This window comes from Microtus oregoni, unplaced genomic scaffold, assembly GCF_018167655.1.
Source record: "Microtus oregoni isolate MIOR12 unplaced genomic scaffold, Mior012 000046F_ref0000063, whole genome shotgun sequence".
In the NCBI taxonomy this organism is placed as follows: domain Eukaryota; kingdom Metazoa; phylum Chordata; class Mammalia; order Rodentia; family Cricetidae; genus Microtus; species Microtus oregoni.
Window position 1 is genome coordinate 10594116 of NW_024543220.1, and position 17323 is coordinate 10611438.

At 54.5% G+C, this 17323-nt stretch overlaps 9 protein-coding genes across 9 annotated transcripts in view; 3 read left to right on the forward strand and 6 right to left on the reverse strand.

The window, feature by feature from the left end:
• The window catches only part of LOC121435313 (H-2 class I histocompatibility antigen, Q10 alpha chain-like), a 731224-nt gene that overhangs the window by 199328 nt on the left and 514573 nt on the right, over positions 1 to 17323 (reverse strand). The gene's annotated exons all lie outside the window — the stretch shown is intronic.
• The window catches only part of LOC121435272 (H-2 class I histocompatibility antigen, Q10 alpha chain-like), a 708503-nt gene that overhangs the window by 176283 nt on the left and 514897 nt on the right, over positions 1 to 17323 (reverse strand). The gene's annotated exons all lie outside the window — the stretch shown is intronic.
• The window catches only part of LOC121435270 (H-2 class I histocompatibility antigen, Q10 alpha chain-like), an 808095-nt gene that overhangs the window by 150625 nt on the left and 640147 nt on the right, over positions 1 to 17323 (reverse strand). The gene's annotated exons all lie outside the window — the stretch shown is intronic.
• LOC121435275 (H-2 class I histocompatibility antigen, Q10 alpha chain-like) overlaps positions 1 to 17323 on the reverse strand; it is a 703994-nt gene that overhangs the window by 150625 nt on the left and 536046 nt on the right. The gene's annotated exons all lie outside the window — the stretch shown is intronic.
• Positions 2003 to 4439, forward strand: Apom (apolipoprotein M). The gene is made up of 6 exons (XM_041634567.1): positions 2003 to 2209; positions 2422 to 2576; positions 2785 to 2864; positions 3148 to 3246; positions 3415 to 3513; positions 4305 to 4439. The coding sequence occupies exons 1-6, from the start codon at positions 2096 to 2098 to the stop codon at positions 4328 to 4330; spliced, it is 573 nt and encodes a 190-aa protein (XP_041490501.1). The 5' UTR covers positions 2003 to 2095; the 3' UTR covers positions 4331 to 4439.
• On the reverse strand, positions 4319 to 7258 carry CUNH6orf47 (chromosome unknown C6orf47 homolog). The gene has a single exon (XM_041634517.1). It carries the CDS (start codon positions 6128 to 6130, stop codon positions 5246 to 5248), a length of 885 nt encoding a protein of 294 aa, XP_041490451.1. The 5' UTR covers positions 6131 to 7258; the 3' UTR covers positions 4319 to 5245.
• On the reverse strand, positions 8166 to 11112 carry Gpank1 (G-patch domain and ankyrin repeats 1). The gene is made up of 4 exons (XM_041634507.1): positions 10954 to 11112; positions 10301 to 10458; positions 9277 to 9880; positions 8166 to 8775 (listed from the first exon to the last, which is right to left on the reverse strand). The coding sequence occupies exons 3-4, from the start codon at positions 9876 to 9878 to the stop codon at positions 8334 to 8336; spliced, it is 1044 nt and encodes a 347-aa protein (XP_041490441.1). The 5' UTR covers positions 9879 to 9880; positions 10301 to 10458; positions 10954 to 11112; the 3' UTR covers positions 8166 to 8333.
• Csnk2b (casein kinase 2 beta) lies at positions 11339 to 15595 on the forward strand. The gene is made up of 7 exons (XM_041634560.1): positions 11339 to 11493; positions 12056 to 12138; positions 12702 to 12804; positions 13570 to 13685; positions 14046 to 14121; positions 14258 to 14447; positions 15370 to 15595. Exons 2-7 carry the CDS (start codon positions 12067 to 12069, stop codon positions 15458 to 15460), a joined length of 648 nt encoding a protein of 215 aa, XP_041490494.1. The 5' UTR covers positions 11339 to 11493; positions 12056 to 12066; the 3' UTR covers positions 15461 to 15595.
• On the forward strand, positions 15644 to 17283 carry Ly6g5b (lymphocyte antigen 6 family member G5B). The gene is given in 5 exon segments (XM_041635101.1): positions 15644 to 15691; positions 16514 to 16626; positions 16832 to 16950; positions 16953 to 17021; positions 17024 to 17283. Coding segments are annotated over 5 exon segments (609 nt in total).

Sequence of the window (17323 nt, forward strand, 5' to 3'; positions counted from 1 at the left end):
TACGTTTGTAATTTTTTTCCGCCGAGACTGGGTCTCAGCTCCACCTGCCTCTGCCTCCTGAATGATTGTGACCTTGAGTCTGCCACAGCTTAGCATAGATGTGGAGAAACGTGCTGGTGTCCGCTTTCCATTGTGTGGGGATCTGGCGATCTCCCAAGCACCCTCACCTGCCGTGCCATTTCCCTAGACCCAGAGTGTAGATTTTTATTATAAAAACTTAAAGGGCCTGCGTGGTAGGGCACCTACTTGGTCCCACACACAAACCTGATCATTACTCCAGTAGAATAATCAAGCCTATCATCATCCACGTTTTTTGCGGTTGTTCTGAACAAGCTACTATTAGGTACGTAACCAGGGGTGGCCTGATGGCAGGTAGAGCATGGAGCATGAGCCTGGATGGCTCTGGCAGGCCTTGCCCTTCTACCCCGTTCCCTCTGCCTTGCTGAAAGCCATTAGATTGCATTCCTAGAGCTAGCCGGCAATGTCTGTTCCCTTATTTGGCCACTTCCTCCTCAGGCTGACTACTAAGGTCCAGCTATCAAAGTACTGAAGTTCAGCAATCAAAGGCACCCTTTGGCTCAGCTAATGAACCTGCCTAATTAAAATTAAACACCTCATCCTAACATGGAGTTTTCCTTTTTACCTGTATATATATATATATATATATATATATATATATGTTTTTTCTTTTTTTTTATTTATTTGTTATGTATACAATATTCTGTCTGTGTGTATGCCTGCAGGCCAGAAGAGGGCACCAGACCCCATTGCAGATGGTTGTGAGCCACCATGTGGTTGCTGGGAATTGAACTCAGGACCTTTGAAAGAGCAGGCAATGCTCTTAACCTCTGAGCCATTTCTCCAGCCCCCATGTTTTTGTTTTTTCAAGACAGCGTTTCTCTGTGTAGCCCTGGCTGTCCTGGAACTAGCTCTGTAGACCAGGCTGGCCTCAAACTCACAGAGATCCACCTGCCTCTGCCTACCTGGGACTAAAGGCCTGCGCCACCACTGCCTAGCTATTTTTATGTATATTTGAGCATGAGCCTTGAGGCGCTTCAGGAGAAGACAATATTTATGTAAATAAATCCCACCTCATTGCATTGACAGTTCTATATACTAAGACTATCCGGTGACTTTAGTTCCTGACAATGTAGCACCCTACCATTTAAAACCTATAACCAGCAATAGCAGTGGGTGCTTTGTAGTCACTACAATAGTGGACATCTACTTCTGACTTGGGTGTACATGATCTCATGCAACTCTGAGAGTTATGAATCGCCCATTCCACAGATGGAAAAATAGCGCGAGCGATTACTACAACTGTCCCAGGCTCTGGGGGTGTGGATCACTGCTACTCCTGAGCAGACCTGGTGTGCTCAAAGCTCTAGGTTTGATCCCCAGCACAGGAGGGGGAAAAAAACTGTCCCTAGCCCAGCGCTGGTCCCAACACTTGGAAGGCAGAGGCAGAGGAATCTCAGTGAGTCCAGCCTGGTCTACAGAGTGAGTGAGTTCCAGGACAGCCAGAGCCACATAGTGAGACCCTGTCTTGGAAAAAAAAGAAAAAAAGGAGAAAGAACCCCAGCGAGACTGACTGGCGCCTGTTCTAACACTTATCAGCTTCTCTTGCAATGGTTTGTTTGTAAAGCTATTTTTCCGTTTCTTAAAAAAATGTCCCCCAGGATTAGCCAGTTCCTGGCCAACAACGGAAATCCCCAAATCTGCCAAGTGAATGAATGAAAGACCTAACCCAGTCACTTCTGGGAGCTTCACAGACAGCAGAGCTCTAAGTCAGATACAGGCGGGAAGACTGGAGGCTTCTACTGTAGGGCTCGGCTCTCCTCCTGACACCTCAGAGTCACTGGACATGCCCGCATATACTGTAGGGTGGCTGCATCCGGAAGAGGGGGAGGAAGGCCCCAGTGCTGTAGCTCGGCTAGGCTTGGGTTGGAAAACAAGGCTGGAGTTACTTATTAGCAGGTAAAAGGGTCAAGGGTCGAGGCAAGGGGGCTGAAAGCGGAGTGGACTGAGCGGCCAGCAGAGAACAGTCAAGGCAGAGGTCCCCTCACCTGCAGACAGCAGCTCTCTCCTGCCCGCGATGTTCCACCAAATCTGGGCGGCTGTGCTCTACCTCTACGGCCTTGTCTTTAACTCCATGAGCCAATGCCCTGAGCACAGTCAACTCACAACGCTGCAAGTGGGCGAGAAAGAGGTATGGACCGAGGAAAGGGAGACCCGAAGGAGAAGCTGGAGGCTGTGGGTGGGTAGCTCAAGATGACTAGGGCATGCTGGGAAAGGAGGGGAGAGGATGAGGGCACCAGCACCTCAGCCCTGACTCTTAGTCCGCTGACTGATGGAAAGACTGGATGGGTTTCCCGCCGGACCCACTAATTCATCCTCTTGCTTCCTTCACTGCCTCTCCAGTCCCCAGATCCCCACCTGGGCATGTGGTACTTCATCGCAGGAGCAGCCCCCACCAAAGAAGAGTTAGCGACTTTTGACTCGGTGGACAATATTGTCTTCAACATGGCGACCGGCTCTGCCCCAAGGCAGCTCCAGCTTCGTGCTGCCGTCCGCACGTGAGTGTTGAGGGAGCAGAGGCCCCACTGGGTGTGTTCTCTGCCCAGACTGCACAGTCAGCCCACCCGGAGTCCTTACCCACTGCTGATAGCATGGGCCTAGCTCTCCCTTGGCAGCTCGAACCCCAAAGAGCTGGGCTGTGGGAAACAGCAAAGGTTGGTGGTATGGCTGGAAGACACTCCCATCTTTCTACTGCCACCTCCGCAGGAAGAATGGGATCTGCGTGCCCCGGAAATGGATATACCACCTGACTGAAGGGAAAGGAAACACAGACCTCAGGACTGAAGGTTGGTTCTCACCTGCCCTCCCTCCATCCCCCTCCGAAGTGAGGATTAACCCCAGGACCTCTTGCATGCTGGGAAGCACACCATCATGAGCTATCCCCAGACCCCTTTCTAACCTTTCATTGCCCTAATGGGTGGTGAACTAACCCTGTAGCCCAGGCAGGCCTTGAACGTGAAATCCTCCTGCCTCAGCTTCCTGAGCAGCTGGGATCATGGCCCTGCACTACTAGGCCTGACTCAGCTTGGTTTTGCATCTGTCCTCACAATCCTTTCCCAATCCTGACAGGCCGCCCTGACATGAAAACAGACCTCTTCTCCAGCTCGTGCCCAGGCGGAATCATGCTGAAAGAGACGGGCGAGGGATACCAACGCTTTCTCCTCTACAGTGAGTGGGTACAGGGCAGGAAGTGGCCGAGGGAAACTAGAAGGCCAAAGGATCTCCCTTTCAGAACAGGCTGGGCTGATCTTCACCAGGTCTCTTAGGGCGTGGGGGGGGGGGGCAGGGCTGAGAAGCAGTAATGTTGACTGGCCTGGCGGCTCCCTGTCCTTCCAGACCGATCACCACACCCTCCAGAGAAGTGTGTGGAGGAATTCCAGTCTCTGACCTCCTGCTTGGACTTCAAAGTCTTCTTGGTGACTCCCAGGAATCAAGGTGAGGGGTCGAGGTCTCCCAGAAGAGGTCTGTGGGTATTGTCAGCAGAGGCCATGGCCCAAGGCAGACGTTATCAGGGTGGGCACATTGAGGCCTCTACCAAGCAGGGCTCTGGGGGACTCTGGCTCAGAGGTTAAGAGCATTGGCTTCTCTTCCAGAGGTCCTGAGTTCAATTCCCACAACCACTTGGTGGCTTACAGCCATCTACAGTGGGTCTGATGCCCTCTTCTGGCATCAAGGTGTACATGCAGATAGATCACTCAAATAAATCTTTAAAAAAAAAAAAGAGGCTTTTGGTCAGTGACAGAGGCAGAAGAATCGCCACAAGTTTGAAGCCAACCTGGTCCCCACAGTGAGTTTCAGGACAGCTGGGGCTACGTAGTGAGACTGTCTCTCAAAAATAAAAATAAGAAGAGGAAAATGGTAGGTTTCTGAGTCTTTAGAGCAGAGATTCTCAACCTGCCTGACACTGGGAGCCTTTAATACAGTTCCTTACTGCGGTGACCCCGTGACCCCGAGGTATACAATTCTTTTTGTTGCTACTTCACAGCCCGAGCTATACAATTCCTTTTGTTGCTACTTCATAGCTAACTTTGCTACTGTTGTGAATCAAAATGTAAACATCTGATCCATAGGGGATCTGACATCCAACCCCCACAAGGGTCACAACCCACAGGCTGAGACCCACCGCTTTAGAGGCTAACGGGAGCAAAGGGTAGAGAGAGAGAGAGAAGGGTCCCTTATTCCCAATCCATTCCGCTCACTGGGCTTCCTCTCTCCTCCCATCACAGAGGCCTGCCAGCTGTCCAGCAAGTGACCCGTCACTTCCATCTGTGCTAGACAGAGGGTGGGACTGAGCTTCGAGGGGAGACTTGGGAGACTCTCCACGCCCTCTCAAGGATAATAAACATGGTTCTCAATCCTCATCTCCGGAGTTTTGTGTGCAGACATCAGTCACTTCTCCATTTTGGCACGCCCCTGCCCCAGAAGGAAACCTCTGCCACGCGCAGCTGTTTGGCATCAGGAAGGACACAGAGCACCACCTCTCAGACCGCACTGGTAGATGGAGGATTTAGTGTAGCATGTTTATTGCTGAGTGAGCAAATCCCTAGCACGACTGGAGATGAGAGGCACTGTGCTGCCCCCGCTGCCCTGCACAGCCCTTCTGAACTGGTCCTCATGCCCTTGTGGCTTGCACCATCCCTGTCTCTCCGGGATCTCACTGAGTACCCGATCCTCCCTGCAGTACCATCACACCTGGAGCCCCTTCTACAACCCCTACCTCACAGCCCCAGTCCCCTAGGTGGCTCTGACCCTAGAATCCAAGGGAAAGCACAGATCTCCTCACTACCTCTTAATGCAGAGCTCTCTGTCCGCCTCTGGCCCCGCCCACCCTGGGGACTGGAAAGGACCCTTCGGCCTTCATTCTCCACCATCACTCTTATTTTATTTGTTTTGCTCTTTAAAAGTGGAGTGGGGGGGGGATTTGAGGTGGTAATTTAAAAAAAGGTGGATAAATGTAAAAGGAAGCAATAACAACAGCTGGTGACTCAAATGGTGATGTCCCATTGTCCATTCTCGGACACCTAAACAGCCCCAATCTGTCACCTGTATGACAGAGGCTCCTGAGGCTCCTCCCCATCCCTGAGGTCACTGTGCTTACATCTGGGTTTCCCCACCTTCCTCCCAAAGGCCACAGCACTGTCTCACCCTTTGCCCCCACCCTCACCAGTCACAGCGTCCTCTCTGGACCCTCCCTTGGCTCCTTAGCCTCCCTCCCCTGCCCCTCACTCTCCAAATCAGTGCTCTCCTCATCCTCAGTAGGTTCCCGGAGGCTGACAGCCAGCACCAGGGCCTGCAAGAGGCCAAAGAGACAGGCAAAATGCAGGGGATGGGCAGTAAGCAGGCTCAGAACAGCGTGGAGTCCATGGAGGGCAGCCAGGAAACACAGCAGCCCGTGTAGCCAGAGCCCCACAGGCCCTCGGAGGCCCACAGCATCCAAGACAGCTCGAAGAGGCCTGGAGCACAGGGCCAGCAGGGCTGAGGCTAGCAGCTCGAGCAGGTGTAGAGTCAGGTTGGTGGAGATCTGCAGGTACTCCTCTGGGTCCCGCAGGTGATGTGAGGGAGCCCCTGGGTCCCCCCGGAGCCAACGCAGGAGCTTCTGCCGGCTACCAGGTTTCTCCAATAGGGCTTCTGGTCCGGTAGTGCCTAGTCCTCCTGGGGGTGGCACTCCAAGGTTCTTCACGCCGCCTGAATCCACAGAGCCCCCTTCCAGTTTAGGAACGGCTCCTCCAGCCTCCAGTCTCGCAGACTCTTGAACGCCAGAGGCAGTCTTGTCCCGCTTAAAGGAATCCTTTCTTCTGCTCCCAAGTTGATCCACTTGGACCTCTCTGCTCGACTCTGGAGCAGCCCCAGGGATCCTTGATTTCCCTGAGTCCTTGGTCTTCTTGAGAGGCCCCACATCTCCCATTGTCTCTGGGGCACTGTCCCAGTCACTCCCAGAATTCTCGGGGGAACTGTCCACCCATCTGGGTTCTGGGGCAGGCAAACCAGCCTTTGTTGATTTCCTGCGGCCCCAAGGTCGAGGCAGCCAGCCACCAAGCCTTCGCAGGAACATGACTGAACTGTATAATGAGCTCCCCCAAATCTGCGACCGCTTCCTGACTCTGCTTAAGATTCTCGGGATCTCCTCAGAGGCCGGAATCTGTTCTGGTTCAGAATAGGTATCTGCTTGGTGATGTCTGATGTCGTCCTAACTCAGAATTCAGAAAGGGCTCACGCAGCCTCAAGTGTGGTAAATGGCCTGCCTCCTTGTCAGTTTAGAGGAAAAGAAATCCATCTGCCACCCCACACACTCACAGACTTCCAGGGCCTTATAAGGCCAGGATCACCCCCACAATGTTCTGTTTTCAGATTTCCTTCCCAGCGGTCAGCACCCTAAGTTTCACTCACCAAGGCCACACCCCAAGGTGCCCCCAAAAGGGGAGATGGTGCTCCATCGAAGAAGGAAGGTACGTGGTCCTGAGTCCTTCGGTCCTGAATTTGAGGAGCCTTAAACCGCGCTGCCCGAGGGGCTCAAGGAGCAGGAAGTCCCAGGTGGGAGGAAGCCGGGATGGAAGTGTCCAGCGAACTCCAGGCGGTTACACACATTCCTTAACTTAGGAGGCTCTCGGTCCACAAAGTGGCCCCACTGTCCCGCGAGGGCGCAGCTGAGACGCGGCCTCCGCAAGGTCAGAACGGAGACGTCCTTGGAGATGGCAGTCGCGAGGCACAGTGTGGGCCTCCCCGGGGACCCAGGCGTCTCGGCGCCGCACGCTGCGGGTAGCTCTGGGGCCCAGCGTCCGGGGAGCGGCCTCCCGGAGCCGTGCGAGCCCGGAAGCAGCTGTACCGGGCCGGGAGGGACCGGCGGGGGCGGAGCTCGGCCACTCGTGAGGCGGACCCTGCAGAACGACCTCCCCCGTAGCCCCCGCCATCCACTAGCGCAGGCGTAGAGAGGATCACTTAAGCCAGAACCTGAATACAAGCCCAGTTCTGCTCTTCACCGCCCACCTCCGACTCGGCGCTTCGGTCCTTGGTTTTTATTTTAAAAGACAGAGATTCCCTATACGTGTAGCTCAGGAAAGGCCTGGGCAGATATAGGTCAGGCTGGCTCTGAATTGGTTCTTAGCCTCTTCCCCAACGCAGCGCTTCTGGCTGTCCTGCGCTTCTGCACATCCCCCGCCACTCCTCCGTTTCTCACCTACCACTTCACGTATTGTTGGTCCAGAAAAGTAAATAACAGGAGCCACGTGACTTAAGCAACTGCCCTTTGCCCTTCGTGACAGTGATTTGAAAGCTTTCACATCTCTAGTACTTGGTATGAGGATCCCAAGTGAGCGTGGGTGCCAAGCAGGAAAGAAAAATGTCGGGAAAAGTGCTGCCTGTTTTCGGGGAGTGAAATGGAGTCTTGGGCTGTCTGTGGAGGACTAGGACGGTAACTCCAGAAGCACTTGTGTAGCAGGTATGACACTCTAGGTTACGGGGAGTGAAATGGAGTCTTGGGCTGTCTGTGGAGGACTAGGACGGTAACTCCAGAAGCACTTGTGTAGCAGCTATGACACTCTAGGTTACAGCCTCCACATTGCAAGGCTGGGGGGGGGGCGGTGTACACACCTTAGTCTTAGCATTCCAGAGACAGTAGGAGCTACACAGCAAGGTTGAGGCCTGCCTGATCTACATAGCAAGATGAGACTGTCAAAAAGGAAAAAAAAGAAAAAAAGGAAGGAATAAAAGGTCATCTGAAAACTTTGCACTTGGGAGGTCAGAGCTCTCTGGTGCCAGCTAGGATGGCATATAGGTTGGATAATGTTAGGCACACGGGTCAGTTCTGCAGGACTTCACTCCCCGATCTATCAAGGAGTTCAGAACTTGAGGGTTTGTGGTGTTTCCAGCAAATAACAGAACTGGTTTGTGACAGGGCATACACCACGGGATTGGCGTCCCAGAGACACTGAGAGGAGCCTTGAACAGAGCTGGGCAATTCCTACTTCAGGGAGGTTTCAAAGAACAGATAAAGTGCAGCCAGCCAGGCTAGGGACTCCCTTATCACCTGCAGAGCTTGTCCTTCAGTGAGGGTGACTCAGATTTGCCCCAATGCAACAAAGTAAACAAACCACAATGAAGGAAGTTTATTTATCTCCCAACTCTCAGTCATTCTCTCTATAAGCAGAGGCCAAAAGCCAGAACCCGAGGGTCTGGCATCTGGGCGGATCCCAGGAAGTAGAAGTCCAATACCCAGGCCAGGGGCCCAAGTCCAGCAAATTAAAGGCCAGCCTGCCTGGTCAGAACTCAAGGTTCATGTACAGTCTCAGATCTCGCTCCCAGGCTCTGTCCTTCTCCTCTCTCTTCCTGTTCTCCCTCTGACTCAGTGTGGCAACTCGAGGCACCCTCTCTCTCCCAGACACAGCCCGGGTATCTCGCGCTGGGAAGTGCGTGACTCGGGGTTGGGGTGCAGATCTGTAGCCCAGTCCTTCCTGGTCCCTCTTGAGGACAGTGGGAATGGGGTTGGCACGGCCTTCGCCCCGGGGTCCTAGCCCCATTCCTGGTTCCCAGCCACCCCTCAGTAGCAGCCTGAAGCCAGGACTGGAGGTGGGCACCCCAAGGGGAAGGCTGGAGGGCTGGGGGCTCCTGGACAGGGACAGCAGGTGGGCAGTAGATGTACGGTGGTTGGAGTCTTCAAAATGGGCACCACAGTCCTCACAGAACCGGGAGGTCAGGGGAGGCCTGCAGAGAAAGAAAGGAGTTACAGGGAAGGAAGGAAAAGCAGAGGGCCTGAAGCTGCCGCTATGCAGAACCTGGTGGGCAGGGCAGCCTGCTCCATGCTTCTAGATTCAGCGTCATCTGTTCTGTCTCGCATTGGAGAGGGACCCCAGGTCTGCCCAGCCCAGCCCAGCGTTAGGCAAATCTCCACCGGCCCCTCTCCATCGGCACAGAGGGACTACGTGGGGCAGTTAGGGAGGCCTCGAGCTCTTAGGAAGAGCGAGCAGAGCTGGTGTTGTCTAAAGTGCCCACTATGTGAGAAGCATGGCTTCCGCACTGACCTACTGCAGCTTCACGACCCTGAGAAAGGCGTTCCTACCCCCAACTTCTCAGGCAAGGACAAAGACCCTGTCCACCCCCGCTCTATGACATGAACGAGGTACACTGGAAGGTGGAGAGCCCCTGTGAGGGGTGTCCAGGAAGAAGAACACAATGAAGATGGGTATGAGCTAAGCCCCTCCTCACCGGTTCTGGTTCTCAGGGCTCCTCGTCTCCCCAGGACTCTCTCTGACCATGCGGGCTACGTCAGGGAAGCCTGCTTCTTCAGCCAGCTGAGCAGCGTCTCTGCCTCCCAGCTCACAGACCCCTACCCAGGCGGCCCCTCGGCCCAGGAGATAGCGCACAGCTGCCCCCTGGCCTGCCCTGGCAGCGCACATCAAGGGAGTCCACCAGAAGGCATCGCGGGCATTGATGTTCCCTCCGGCTCCCCCTGCCTCTCGGGGTTCCAGCAGCCTTCGAAGTTCTGTCACATCCCCATTCTGGGCTGCCAGCAAGATCCCCGGGGTCATCTTGTCTTCATCCTCAAGTGGTCTTCCTTGCTCCGAGGCTCCTGCCGCAGCATCCCTTGTTATTCTCCTTCTCTTCCTCTTTCTTTCCCTGATAGGGTCAGCTCTCTGGGGCTTAGGGGAAGTACTGTCGTCCGCGATTAGAGCCTCGTAGAAGGCCCGGGCTGCAGCCCCATCCAGGACAGGCTCTGGCTTCTCCGGCTGTGGCTGCTGCTGCCCATCCTTCCAGAGGTCGCTGGAGTCAGTGGCTGGAGTAAATGTGATGAGAGATGGCCTGGACATGGCTTTGGGGAGAAATGAGAACGGCTGAGAAGACCACTCAACTTTTCAGGTCGCCATTGTGATGAGTAACACCACCTCCAGCAGCCTGCTGGGCTGAGAAAGCAGGCTAGAACTAAAAGGGACCTCCCACCCCAAACTGACCCCACGACCTAGGATCTCGAGAGCCCAGGGATCCCTAGAATGACTGCCCAGATGTTAATAAATTTTCATGAGGCCATGGTGGATAAGGCTTTCTGTAGAATGCTTGCCTTGTATTTGGGAGGCCTGGGTTCTATCTCTAACACAAGAAAGACAAAAGCAATAATAGGAAAAAGTATTCCTCCAGACAGTTGTCTAGTGGTCCTGCATTCCACTCCCATCTCCCTTCAAACAAAAACAGCAGGCTCTCTCTGAAAACATTTTTTGCACCCTGTAGCACATACCACGTTAGGAAATACCAGCTTGACCTTTTAACTCTTGCTCGATCTTATTTGGGGGTCTCCTTTCCCCAAATAAAAACAGGCGTGACATTATTTCGGAAGGTTTCCAGGGCAAGGTGTTGCACTGTCACTTCCGTACCGCAAAAGGGAGCTGTCGCAATCTGCAAGAGTTGACACAATCAAATAGTCACGTGGCAGGAAGACGCGTGCGCAGCAGCAACAACAACAAAACACACACACAAGGTTCAGTTTCCCGCACTGGAACCTTTCCAAGCATCCGCGCAAAGCATCGCGTGCCCAGGTAGCGCGAGGACCCAGGGGGACCTGTCGGTTGGGGTCCTACTTTTCCATAACGCCCCCACAATGCTCTTCGTCACCCTCGACGTGGTCCCTCCCGCTCCTAGCTCCTCTTCTGGAGCTGGAAGGCCACGCTCTGCGTTAAGAAAGGCCCTGACCCGTGACATGCCGAGGAGCTGTGCGATGAAATAGCACCACCACGGTGCCCCTCATCACACATTTAGGGTCCACTCCAGCCCGAGGACATGGAGAAGTGCAAAGGGTCGAGCGGCAGATTGGCTGGCGCCACCACAGGTTAGCACGCCCGCCGCACTGCTCTCCAAGAGCCCCGACCTAAGTCCCTCCCCACCGAGCCACACCTCTACGCATGCCTGATGCTGGGCGACCGCTGTCGCGGGCCTGACGGAGGGAGAACCAGGGTCCCCGGGCAGAGCCGCGAGGGAGCGCGGCAGGGAGGACGCCCCGCTGGCGCCGGCCCGGCAGCCGAGCGAGCCTAAAGCGCCGAAGACTATATTTCCCAGGCTTCCTGGTTGGGAAGCCGCGGCCCCTGGCTTCCGCTTCCGGTGGCGCCTCCGTTCGCCCCGCCCCCAGGAGGCTTCTAGGGCCTCGCGACCCCAGAGGCGCGCGCGGGTGCTCCTGGGATTGGTAGTTCACCTTGCCCTCATTTCGTCAGTTTCTCGCCTCTGGCGGGACTCCATCTCCCGGCTTCCACAGAGGTAGGGGGCGGCCTCTGGCGCCTGCGCGTTGCTCTTTTCCCTCCCCCTTCCCAGTTTCCACTCCCCCCGCTCCTCACTTCGCCTGCGGCGGTCGGGTCGGCTTCCTGCGCCGTAGCGGTCGCTGTCGTTCCTTCGAAGCGCAACTCCCCCTTCCCCGCCCCAGTCCCAGTCCCCGTCCAGCCGGTGAGTCTGAGGCTGTCTCCGCGCCGCGTCGTCCGACCCCGGGTGCGGTGCTGGGTCCTGGGCTCCTAGATGTGGGGGCGAGGAAGGAAGTGACCGGGTCGGGAGCCGGGAGAGGGTGGGTGGCCTGGGGAGAGGAGCGGACTTGTGGGGACGCTGGCGCATCCCGCAGGAGGGCAGGCGAGGCCGGTCCTGGGGGAAGGATGAACTTCGGGAGCCCTGGGACAGGCGCCAGGAGCGTGCAGGCAGCGGCGGTGGTGGGGAGCCGGAGCCCAGAGCTCTGCCGCAGCTGACACGGGGGGACAGGGGCCTGGTCTTGGGTAACGGCGGGCACGGGGGTCACACTAGTGCATCAGGATCTGTCATCTTCTGGAAAGTAGTGGAACTCATTCTCACACTGAACGGGGGCCGAGGCAAAGAAGAGACGCGCGGAGAGCGATGCTTCAGAGCCTGGGGTCCCTTAAGCCAAGGTGGCCTCGGGCTCTTTCGTCTTCGGGGAGAGCGCGTGGGAGGAGGGAAGAGCCCAGAGACAGCTTGGTTTCCACTTAACGCTCCTCTTTCCCAGCCGACGTGAAGATGAGTAGCTCTGAGGAGGTGTCCTGGATTTCCTGGTTCTGTGGGCTCCGTGGCAATGAATTCTTCTGTGAGGTGAGTTTAGCTTGCTTCTTGGCCAGCTCCACGTGCCCTCGATGTCTTATTTTATGTTGTTTGAGGTCGGGTTTCACTCGGAGCTTACCACATAGCCTAGACTGGCTTTGAACTCATGGCAGTCCTACTGCCTCAGTCTCCTGCGTGCTGGGATTACAAGGCTTGTCACTGTGCTTGGCTAACAGAGGTTATCTCGGTGACAGGAAGATGCAGATGTTTCTTGTTAGAGTTCTGTAACGTGAAAATTATAGTATGTTAATGTCAGACATTGTAAATGCTTTTCACAAACTAGACTGCTTAGCCTTCATGATTCCCGAGTCCTTAGCTCAGAGAGTCCGATGTCCCTGAGGAAAGGGCAAATCAGTTGCTAGAGATGCGGGACAGAGGTTGAGTTACGTCTGTGCACTGTACAGAAAAGAGCTACGGTTTCTGTGGGACACTGAGGACTTATGCAGAATTGGGAGTAGGGCCCAGGGGAACTGATCGGTCATTAACCTGGTGGGCCCAGGTGAAAGAGGGGAGTCCACACTGGTTTCAGCCTCTTGCCCTCCCTGTCCCGGTAGGTGGATGAAGACTACATCCAGGACAAGTTTAATCTCACTGGGCTCAATGAGCAGGTGCCTCACTATCGACAAGCTCTAGACATGATCCTGGACCTGGAGCCTGGTAACAAGCCCTGGGGCTGTTGTTGAGTGTGGGGTTGATGATATTGTGTGCACTTACGTGTGCGTTGTTTTCTTCTTCCGGCCGCTGCTCACTTGCTCCTTGAATTTCTTATTTATTTATTTATTTACTTATTTATTTTAAGGCAGCATTTCTCTGACCTCGAGCTCACGGAGATCCACCTGCCTCTGCCTCCTGAGTGCTGGGGTTAAAAGCCTGTGCCATCACCACCCAACTGCTTTTTTTTTTTATTTCTAAATTTCCTTTTGATTCTCCACCTCTCCTATCCCCATACCCCTTGCTTGCTATTTATGTGTCCCCCCCATCCTCCATTCCTATCCCAACTGGACTTTACCAATTGCTCTTCCTGCCCTAGCCTTCAAGTGCTGGAATTCCAGCACAAGCAACAACACTTGGCTTCTTCATTCATTTGGTTCCCTACCTGACTCTTGCCTTCTGGGGCTGGAAACATTTGTTTCCATGTTGTTTTCACATTCTTTGAATGTGACTCAACTCTGTTTCATAATGCTGGTTTCTTCACTGGTTCTGTGTACGGCTTCTTCCCTGCCTGTCTAGTGCCGCCCTCTGCCCTATGTGTTTCTGTGTGTGCATTGGGAAAGGGAAGAAGCAGGCAGAGAGGTGTGGAGAGAAGGCAGTGCTGATGCATGGGCGGTAGATAGGGTGGGGCTCAGAAGCAGGTGCTGGATAAACTGTAGGTGGCCACCTTGGGCATGAGGTGGGGTTACAAGTGACCATCCTACCTTTCAGATGAAGAGCTGGAGGACAACCCCAACCAGAGTGACCTGATTGAACAGGCAGCGGAGATGCTTTATGGGTTGATCCACGCCCGCTACATCCTCACCAACCGAGGCATCGCCCAAATGGTGAGGCTCTGCTCCCACTGCTGCTGAGGCAGTCAGGACGCAGGTGCATGAATCAGAAGTCCTGTCTTGTACCTGTCAGGAAGTCTAGCTGAAGAGATAAGAGCTGGGCTGAGATCAGATCCCCACTGAGGGTCCTGCTGAAGTGTCCTCAGGGAAAGATGGAACCATTGACAGGAAGGAGCTCTCAGGGACAAACAGCAAATGGCGTTTGTGTTCTGCAGCCTGCCGACTTGAGAAGTCGAGGCCTGCCTTAACAGGAGCGGCTTCTAGTTAGAAGCGGGAGGCTCGGGCGACTGAGAAGTGAGTCGAGCTGCAAGGAATTGCTCTACACTCACCAGTCCCTTTCGTTTTGTTCCCTAGTTGGAAAAGTACCAGCAGGGAGACTTTGGCTACTGTCCTCGTGTATACTGTGAGAATCAGCCGATGCTTCCGATTGGTGAGTGTCAGGAGGAGGGGAGGGCACTATTTGGCAATCCTCCAAAAAGTCAGGTTAATCTAGTCAGTGCCTGAGTCCTGTGGGAGGTTGGGAAGAGTTGGGGGTACCTGGTCAACAGGGTCTGGCTCTCCCCCAGGCCTTTCGGACATCCCAGGCGAGGCCATGGTGAAGCTCTACTGCCCCAAGTGCATGGACGTGTACACCCCCAAATCATCACGGCACCATCACACCGACGGCGCCTACTTCGGCACTGGCTTCCCCCACATGCTCTTCATGGTGCACCCAGAGTACCGGCCCAAACGACCCGCCAACCAGTTTGTACCCAGGTGGGGAACAGAGGCAGTTGCAAGGGTCTGGAGAGGATTGAGGACAGACAGCCCTTTCTTGAGACCTGCCTCTCCCAAAGTCAGGGCTTTTTCTTGCTGAGTGACTGGGGAAGTTACTTGATTGCTTGTTCTTTCGATTTCTTATCCATAGAGCAGGGATGCTGACGATGGCTGCCTATTTCTAAATGTGTGGCTCTTGGCTATTTATACAGTGGCTATTGCCATCTTGGATGATCAGCCCTTTGCCAAAATCTTCAGGTTTTGTGGCTCAGCATGTTTGTTTGGTTTGGTGTTTGGATCAGGAATAGGGAATGGGCAGTGTTTGACAGGGTCTCTGTTGGCTGAGTTGGCCTCAAAGGATCCCTCTGCCTCTGCCGTAAGTGAGACTACACACCTGCACTGCCATTACCTGGACTAGAATTTGAATTTTAGTGGATGTCTAAGGTACATTTTTAAGGGGCTGGAGAGATGACTCGGTGACTGCTCTTCCAGAGGAAGAGCGGCCATCTGTAATGAGATCCAATGCCCTCCTCTGGCGAGCAGAACATGTAGACAGAGTGCTCATACGCATAAAGAAACTTTTTAGGAAAGATACATTCTTAAGCTGGGCATGGTAGTATATGCCAATAATCCCTGCACTTGGGAGACAGAGGCAGGCGGATTCTGAGTTCAAGGCCAGCCTGGTCTACAAAGCGAGTTCCAGGTCAGTCAGCACTGTTACACAGAGAAAAACCCTGTTTTGAAAAAAGGGGGTACATTTTCAAGTGTTCATGGGGGAAAAAATCAAGTATTCATGAGCAAGGAAGTTGGGGGACTCCTGAGTAGGCATGAGGCGGAGGCTGTGGTAGTGGTGGGATGCTGGCCACAGGCGGGGACGGAAGGGAACTTACCCCGCTGCCTCTCTGACTTCTGCCCGGTCCAGGCTCTATGGTTTCAAGATTCATCCAATGGCTTACCAGCTGCAGCTCCAAGCCGCCAGCAACTTCAAGAGCCCAGTCAAGACGATTCGCTGATGCCCCGTGCACCTTTCCTCTGTCTTTGGCACCACCGTTCCTTCGCTGCTCCCTTTCAGGAATTCTATGGTTTTTAGTTTAAATTAAAGGGATTGCTATCGTGGTGGGAACATGAAATAAACTGGAAGAAAAGGCCATGAGCTCGTCTGCTGGTGCTTGCTGGGTAGGGTTGAGGAAGGGAAGATGGTGGTGTGCCAGACTCCGGGGACCCTCGTAGTTCATCGTCCCTGGGTGGGAATAGCACAGACTGAGGCTGCATGGGTTGGTGATGTTAGTAGACAGGTAGGAAAGGGTGCAGAGCACGTTCTAGGTAATACACAGGGTTGAAAAGAAAGGGTTCAAACCTCTATCTGCTCCGTGGTTGTGCTTCTGCTCTGGGGGCTTCATAAGGCATACTCTCAGTCTCGCTGGTAAAGGAAATGAATCCTGAAGTAAACAGAACCCAGAGAAAGCACAGCCACAATAGTTGCTGTGCTAGCCTGTGCCCCTGCTGGGATAGCTGAGTCACCTCCATCTGGAAGGGATGGGGAGGCCTGGCCAACCTCTCATTCACAGTGGGAGCCAACCCTGTGGTGTAGGTGGACAGCGGGGCATGCCAGAGACAGGCACTGCCCATGGCCCTTGAAGTGGGGTACCGATCTTTCGGACATGTCTAGGATGAAAACACCTATAAGGATCCAGCTGGTGCCCACGTGGGAACCAGACCTTGTGGGAGGACATGCCATCTTCCCGGTCAAGATCTTTCTCCAGCCCTGCACCCCCAGCAGCTCTTCCCAGACCGCCTGTCAAAACCATTCTGCCTCTGAGGATTAAGGAGTGTGGTCCTAGGAAGGTGGGGTTTGGGGTTATTCCACAGGAGCTGCGCCTCTTCCCAGAATTCCATAGTGAAGGCTTGTAGGTGTACTGACCATGGTAGACTCGGCGATGGGAAAGGGTAAATGGGGCCAGGCTCTGGGAGGAAGGGGAAACCAAATCGGGGAAGGGTGGAGCCGGGGCCCTGGGTGTACTTGAGAGTGAGTCCTGGCTCCATCTCCTTTGTTCCTCTATGCCAAGCTCCCAATTGCCAATGTCTTCACCTGCCACTTGTGCCTCTTGGAAGACCCTTCACTGGGCTCCGTTTCTGGCTTAGAAAAGGGCACCATCAACAGCTGTTCATCCCCGGCATGGTTAGCACCATCTACCACTGTGGTAGAACAGCGTGGCCCGGTCTCCAGCATGAGGGTTGATGGAAGGGGGTGTGTGCGTGCGGACAAGTGAACCTGGTCTGCATGAATGCTGGGGAGTTAGGGTTGGGGCTGAGGGGAACTGTTAACAGGGATTATAACTGTCCCCGCCCTCTGGATGTTAAAGTTTCTTCCACGCACACTACAGTTCCTACCGCTGTAAAGAAAAATGCATCACCCACCACTCAGACTACTGGTGTAAGGCTGACTGCAGCCAGTATGATTGCTGCAACTGGTCCAGTGCCCAGCTCCGCAGCCCTCTGCCTGGGCCCCAAGAAGACATCTGGCCCTGTCTGAGTCCCAGATCCACCGGTTCTTCCAGGCCCTGAACCTCTCCTTGCTCCCGCTTGGTTTGTTCAGAAGATGTCTGAGAGCCCAGACCCATTTACCCCGCCCCTGGAGCTGGGTGTGTCCATTGCCGACCTGCGCCAAATACACCTGTTCTTCAACAGTTCCGGACTTAAGGCTCTTCCCCAGACTAGACTCCGGCACGTCCCCTTCCAGATTCTGCTCTGCAGTCCTCGATCCCTGTGGTCTCCTAGGCCTCCTCTATACTCCGACTACCTGGGTGTGGCTTCCCTCCTGTTCAAGCAGGTGTGACTTATGCTCATGCGTGTACTGTCACGTACCTCAGTCTGGT

Bases quoted from the DNA above. Each gene is read 5' to 3' on its own strand.
- Apom (XM_041634567.1), top strand. From the start codon at position 2,096: ATGTTCCACCAAATCTGGGCGGCTGTGCTCTACCTCTACGGCCTTGTC. The intron at 2,577-2,784 runs GTGAGTGTTGAG...CCACCTCCGCAG, and splicing joins CTTCGTGCTGCCGTCCGCAC to GAAGAATGGGATCTGCGTGC. The intron at 3,514-4,304 runs GTGAGGGGTCGA...CTCCCATCACAG, and splicing joins GGTGACTCCCAGGAATCAAG to AGGCCTGCCAGCTGTCCAGC.
- CUNH6orf47 (XM_041634517.1), bottom strand. From the start codon at position 6,130: ATGTTCCTGCGAAGGCTTGGTGGCTGGCTGCCTCGACCTTGGGGCCGC.
- Gpank1 (XM_041634507.1), bottom strand. From the start codon at position 9,878: ATGTCCAGGCCATCTCTCATCACATTTACTCCAGCCACTGACTCCAGC. The intron at 8,776-9,276 runs GTGAGGAGGGGC...CTTTCTCTGCAG, and splicing joins AGCCCTGAGAACCAGAACCG to GCCTCCCCTGACCTCCCGGT.
- Csnk2b (XM_041634560.1), top strand. From the start codon at position 12,067: ATGAGTAGCTCTGAGGAGGTGTCCTGGATTTCCTGGTTCTGTGGGCTC. The intron at 12,139-12,701 runs GTGAGTTTAGCT...CTGTCCCGGTAG, and splicing joins GCAATGAATTCTTCTGTGAG to GTGGATGAAGACTACATCCA. The intron at 14,448-15,369 runs GTGGGGAACAGA...TGCCCGGTCCAG, and splicing joins GCCAACCAGTTTGTACCCAG to GCTCTATGGTTTCAAGATTC.